At 29.0% G+C, this 6,985-nt stretch overlaps 1 protein-coding gene across 1 annotated transcript in view; it reads left to right on the forward strand.

Annotated features, from left to right (window-relative positions):
* NELF-B (negative elongation factor B) overlaps nt 1-1,960 on the forward strand; it is a 29,343-nt gene extending 27,383 nt beyond the window's left edge. The window contains exon 12 of the mRNA XM_014424293.3: nt 1,661-1,960. Coding sequence (XP_014279779.1) covers nt 1,661-1,801 — 141 coding nt within the window. The 3' untranslated portion in view covers nt 1,802-1,960. The remainder of the gene's footprint in view (nt 1-1,660) is intronic.
* The last annotated feature ends 5,025 nt before the right edge of the window (nt 1,961-6,985 follow it).

The raw sequence follows: 6,985 nt of genomic DNA on the forward strand, positions 1-6,985 counted from the left end.
ATATATATATATAGTACATACAATGTTTTTATTGTATAAATTTACTTTGTACCTCTATTCACTTTTGTATATTTTCTTCACTATATTATATCTAGATCCACTTTTTTAATTTTTGTATTTGTTTTATCTATTTTTATATATTCCTCCCCTTATTATATACGTTATCATTTGTTGTCTGCCTGTGTTTAATATTTTCTTAAATTTTCTAATATTATCTTAACATTATTTTATTCCTTTTTGCTTTCAATGTATTTGTTAGCCATCACATTCTTCCACCTCCCTTCCTTGTTTATACTTCACATTCGCCTTCAGTTTCATTCTCTAGCTTTCCTTGATTTAGAAAGGTGGATGTTCAATTTTTTTCTTTATTTTCCTTTTTTCTTGACCTTTATTTTATTCTTATTTCCCTCATTTTCTGTATTTTAGTCTGTGATGTGTATTGATATTTCTTTTTTATCTACTTTTTTATTTGTTATTATTTCTCTCTTAATTAATTGTCTACTACCTTTTTGTAATTCTTATTTATTTATAATTTTCTCTGTACATCTTATTTATATTTTCTTTAATTTACTTCACTACTTGTTCATTTTTTTTTATAAATTTTCTCTTATTTTAAATCTTTTTTATCCATACCTAAGTTTACTTTTATTTTTGTTTTTGTTATCTATTCTCTATCTATACTTTGTTACATTATTTTAGTTATTTTGTATCTTTCTTAGCCTTGAGGAAGCCTAGCAAAGTGAAGCGAAACATTGACAAATAGTTTTATTATTATTTGAGTTCTTTTGACCACACCCACGCCATCTTCCTTTTATAATCTACACATGATCAATCAGTGATCTTCCAATAAAATTTTTATTGTGGCCTTGTTAACATTGTCAACTTAAAGATTTTGTTAAAAATTTTTAATAATGGCTTGAAGAATTGTGACAGTTGTTGTCTAGACGGATTTCCTATCTAATAATATATCTTAAAAGGGAGCGGGGCTGCTCCACCTAGCCTCATAATATGGGTAACCTTAAGTGGGAAAAATCTGGGAGTGTACCATGATCATGAACATTTGTTCAGATTTCATCTTCTTGCACAACTGTTATTAAAAACACACACACACACACACACACACACACACACACACACACACACAGATATAATTAATCATGTGTTAATAAATAATAATAATAAATAAATAAACCTAGTACAAAATTATATTAATAAGATATCAACAATGCAATTTTTGTTTGTACTATTAAAAAAAAATCAAAACATCATTTTGTAGGCTTAATATTAAGAGAAGGCACCGAACTTATTTTATGAAGTGTTTTAAAATCATTTTTATTGCTGTTTTAAATCCAGAACTTCTTTATTATTCTTTGATTTTGATTTTTTCTGCTGATGTTAAAAATATTTTCCTAACTACAATATTGAAATTCCGATTCGTGGTGCAATATTACTGATATAATATTTCTATTTCAATTATTTTAATCATAATAAGTTATTTATTTTTTATGTGTATATCTCAATTAGTATTTATTTTTTATGTGTATATCTCAATAAAGTATTTATTTTTTTATGTTTATATCTTAATTAGTATTTATTGCATTTTTGTAATACATATATTATATGTGTCATATTCATATACTTCATAATAAATTTGCTACAGCATAATGAGGCGGTCCATTCATTGTACGAGAGCTTGCAGGAGAAGATTGGAAGTCAGCAGGAACCACCTCTCATTCCTCCGTCACTTGATTATCTTGAGTCGCCATTGATGAGTGTGCCAACCCCAGCTCCACTGCATTAGTCACTGTGAGATGTGTTTCCTCAAATTTTTACAATCATCAGATATGCTGCAAATGTTTTGAGTCATATTTTCATTGAATGTTTATATATGACTGAATTGTATGTTTTTGTTAGTAATAAGAAAATTATATTTTTTAATAATAAAATTTTTATAATTTGATTTAATAGCAATTCCCATTATATAATACACTTATTATACCATATTTAGTTGAATATAGGCCACCCTCTCCATTTGAAAATCATTCAAGGAAAAACATGAGGAGTATTAATTTAACTACAAATAAGAAATCAATTTTTGAAATATACATATCTTTGAAATTAGAACATATCTCTTTGTTTTGGCTTAAATTTATCTCATTAGGTTTGTATTTTCAATTCTTAGTACCAATTACATAAACTATTTTGTTTTGATTCCATAAAGTCTTCTTTTCCTTTCTCTTTTTTAGTATTCTTTTTCCTTCTCAGCTTTATATATATAATTTTGCTGAGACTTGAGCAATAAATTTTTATTTAATTATATATTCTCTAAATGCATTATAATAAATTAATGATTTTCATCTATTATTATAAACTGAATAAATATAAGAAATATAAATAAACTATGAAGTGACATAAAAGCCTGCATTTTGGTAGAAAAATTTATATCAACCATGAATAGAGGTCAACCCCTTTTGCCATAGGCAGTTTCAGAAAACAACCTAAACCTATATGAAAGAGAAAATAATTTATATTTAGTCATTTATTTACCTTCATCTATGATAAGCCACAGGGAAAATGTTTGGGTGATAGTCAAATTCCAGTCAAATGTCAAATTGTTCAAAAAAGGTAAACAAAATAACAGAACAACTATTGTTATTAGTTATCCATTTTTTTTTTTATACGGCTCAAGTCTTCCTCTGAGAACCTATACAGCTCCAGAGTGGGAATGTCTAGATTCCTTTTTGCGGGGCCGCTGAGAAATAAATTTTGTCTAACCCTGTGTTCTGGGTTCCTCGTCCCAACCCGCTCAGTTATCAGGTCCTCTCAATAATAATGTTAATGTAATAATTTAGTCAACCGATAAATTGAAAATATGTTTGCCTGTATGGATTTAATTATGAATGAACTCTTGTTTTTCAAGACCAGTGCTCTGCCCTCGAGCTAAAGAGGCAGCTATAACTAATGTTTCGTTCCATTTTGCTGGGATAAATGAGTGCAAGAGACAAACATTATGAAGTATGAATGACTTAAAGTTAATTAAATATACATAGAAATTTATATAAAAAAAGGTACAAAGAAAACTAAAAAAAAAATTAAATATAAAGTAATAGGATATTAATTAAAAACAAGTACAGTAGTGAATGATAGAATAGAAATGTACCACTAGAGTAATAATTAGAGAAATAATAATTAATAAAAGCAGTTACGAAGATGGTAAAATTATGTGTTAGTTCAGTGCAATCACATATCTAGGGAATAGATACATGTAGGTAAATAAAATTCATTTATCTATTGAACCTAATTTATTTCCTCACTTCTTTTAATTTTACCATCTTCGTTACTACTTCTATTAATTTATTAATAATTATTATTCCAGTTGTACATTTTCAATTCTGTCATTCACTAATCTACTTATTATTTATTATTATTCTATTAATTTATGTTTATATTATTTTTATACTTTGTACAAATTCTTATGTTATAATTTTATAGTCTTATAGCACTTTATGTTTATATTTTATTCTCATTTAGCCCTGCAAAGTGAAACGTTGGTTACTGAAAAATAGCTTTTTCTACTATTTTGCGTTCCATTTTTTATATCCAGACTATCTTCGTACGACTGATTACATAAGGTCAACTAATTATTTCCCATTAACATTCCATTCATCCATGATAAATAGTATTAACAGTATATGAAGGTAATATAAAAATGATATGCTGAGAAACTTTTACAATGCCCACGTTTTTTTTTATCTCTTTAAAACATTTTATGGCTTAAAAACTATGGAAGAGAGCCTTAGCCAATGATAGGAGTACATATAAGGAAGATTTCTATATTCAACCATGCTGTAAGTGTTGCACCTTACATCCTTGTTTTTGCATAGAATGTTAAAAAAACTCAGTTAGAAACCAAAAATAGCAATTAATTTTGTCTTAGGACTAAACAGCTAATGGATTATTAGCCTTCATTGTTTTTTTTAAGTTAAATTTTTGACACCTTTAGATTAACTTATTATATAAATTTAATCTACAATGAAAATTGATATTACCGACTGCACTTGCACAAAATGTAGCATCTGTAAAATCATTTCTGAATTTATTCTAGTCCTCAAGTTTTAGATCTGACGTTGGTGAAATAACTAGTTTTGGATTAGGTTGAACTTCTCTGACTTAAATTTTGGCCCCCTCCTAACCTGATTAGTTACAGATATACTGCTCTCAAGTACTGCAGTCCTTTTTGTACTTATCTCGAGGCCTACATAGAAATATATTTCTTACTGGACTGGGAATGCTGAGCTTTGTTTTTCAGGATTTTCATGAAACAAATCCTTCAGGTATGAAGAAGAGAGCCCACACCAGCTTGTGGAGATGAGAAAACTGCTCTTTTTGCACAGCAAAGATGATAGTAGAAGATTTGTAAAGACAATTACTTTTATCTGAACAGTTTTTTTACTTTATCACTTATTCATTCATTAAAATTGTCTCGAAATATTTGTTTCTTTCTAAAATTAAAAATCTGGTTTGATTAATATTGGTAGGATCATATTTAGTTGAACAAAAACATAAAAATAATTTGTATATGATTTCTTTAATTATATAAATTTTAGCATTAATATTAGTTTTAAAATTTTACCTTTATTCAAAAATTTAAAACTAGGAAAATCCCATTGATGAAATGTTAACCACTTGTCACAACAGAATAACATTTTGAGGTGTAGATAGTTGACTGTAGATTAATGATTGGAGAAGTTTGTCAGGGGGTGCAGTCAGCAAAGAACAACATAAATAAACAAAACCAGAAAATAAATAAATATGGTTTTGTTTATTTATGTTGTTCTTTGCTGACCGCACCCTCCAACAAACTTCTCCAATCATTAAGGAATAACATTTTATTTTGTTTATATATTTATATTTATTTGTATTTTAGATTATGTTTAAATTAAGTTATTCTTATTTTTAACTTCATGTTTTATTATTTTCTTATAGTTTGTTCTTGTGTGTTATTCTGAAGGGACCCTGTCCCGGAGTAAAATTGATTTTCTATTCTATATGTATTATTTTAATTTAAGCTAGATTTTTTTTGGGTGGGGGGGGGGAAATTGGTTGGTTGGACTTACAGAAAGTATTAAAATATTTGAACAGAAGATCGTCTAAACAGGAAGAAATGGATCGAATTTATTCTAAGGACAATCCTCTCCAGTTCTATTAGAGACTATTGGATGTTTGTGTGCCACCTGGGGCGGGAATATGATGGATGGAGAAATGGGAGGGAGGCGGCACGACCTGTAAGGATTAGAGACAGACTAAGTCGAGTATAATTAATATTATACTAGCTTAGTGGCATGAAAGTAGTTTTAGGCCAACTTCAGGAAATACAGTGTAATCTCGGTACTCCGAACACTCCAGTAATCTGTACTGTGGCGTAAAGAAAAAGTTACCTTTTTTTGAGAAAACTCAGCAGGCAAAACATTTTTGTTTATCAATAAAAGTGCACATGTGCAAAGGATATTTTTAACTTTCTGATCTATATTGGACGTGGTCATCACCATGAAAATCGAAGCCGCTTACCCTTTGATGTTATTGCCGCTTGTTTATTTATGTTAATCATTTAAGTGTTTGTATCTTTTTAACTCCTGATAAAGCACTGCAATATGGGGCGAAATGTTTGCTCAATATAAATAGTATATTTAGCACCGGGACCATCTTCCTTTTATTATTACACGGTAAATCAGCGATCTTCCACAAATGATGTTATTGTTTTAATAAAATTAATCATTATTTAGCATCATTTAGGATGCAAAATAAAATAAAAATGTAGTCGCCCAAAATATGGCTAGTGACCTCATAGCACCTGACGGAAAAAAAACGACTTATTTAAAAAGACTGATTTTTCAAAACTTTTTGAAGTTAAATTAAAAAAAAATAAATTAATAAAAAATAGTTATATACATTTATATTCTTGATTTTTTTTTATACCATTTTAATTAATACTTTCCTTATTCCTAACTTTTCAATAATCCAAACACCGCCCAGCAGCAACTAGCTCTGATTACCAATATTACACTGATTATTTTTGTTTCATTGAATATTAAACTTGGAATTGAAAATTAATTATTTTGATTTTCAAACTATTCACATGACCTCTCTTCAGATCATAGCCCGGTTCTACGTCACATCCATTCAAATCCTATTCCTAGACCCTCTCCCCCTTCACTGGTTACAGGACAGGTGAACTGGAAAAATTTTCGGACTGATCTAGAAAACGTACTTGACTCAAAAATTCCATTAAAAATAAAAGAACAGATCGACTCTGCTATCGAAATACTCTCTAGATCGATAGAAACTTCTATCACTAACAATACTTCACCAATGAACATAAACATTTTTCGGAAAAAACAACTTACCTCGTCATATACAAGCCTTATTAACAGAAAAACGCCGGGCAAGAGTGAGGTGGCACAGAACAAGATATCCTTCGGACAAAACTCATTACAATACATTGAGTAACAGACTAAAACAGAAATTAGGAAACACTGAATTCAAAATTTCCAGAACTTAACAGAAAACCTAAATACCACTGACAAATCATTATGGACAACCACTAAAAAGCTACTAAAATACGAATTGGACTGGATCAGATGAAGAAAAAAGTCAAATGTTCGGGGAACACCTCTTCAGAACTTTTAATTCCCACCTTGATATCCTTAATCCAACCCACCTTGAACATGTTGAAGCAGAGATAACAATTCCATTCCAAATGACTCTACCTTCTAAAATGAAATGAAATGAAAAAATAACTTTATTCTGGGACATATGTCCCCTAAGAATAATTACAAGGTTCATATAGTGAGATTTTTATCTGGCGAGCGTTTACAAATTTTCAGATTGTAGAATGAAATTACATTGGTATATTGGCTTTACTACTGTTTATAATGTTAATCAATAACTGACTATTTATTTGATTACAAAGATGTGGAGGTTTGGT

The sequence above is a fragment of the Halyomorpha halys genome, unplaced genomic scaffold (genome assembly GCF_000696795.3).
Source record: "Halyomorpha halys isolate HHAL.00 unplaced genomic scaffold, Hhal_1.1 Scaffold461.1, whole genome shotgun sequence".
NCBI classification, from domain to species: domain Eukaryota; kingdom Metazoa; phylum Arthropoda; class Insecta; order Hemiptera; family Pentatomidae; genus Halyomorpha; species Halyomorpha halys.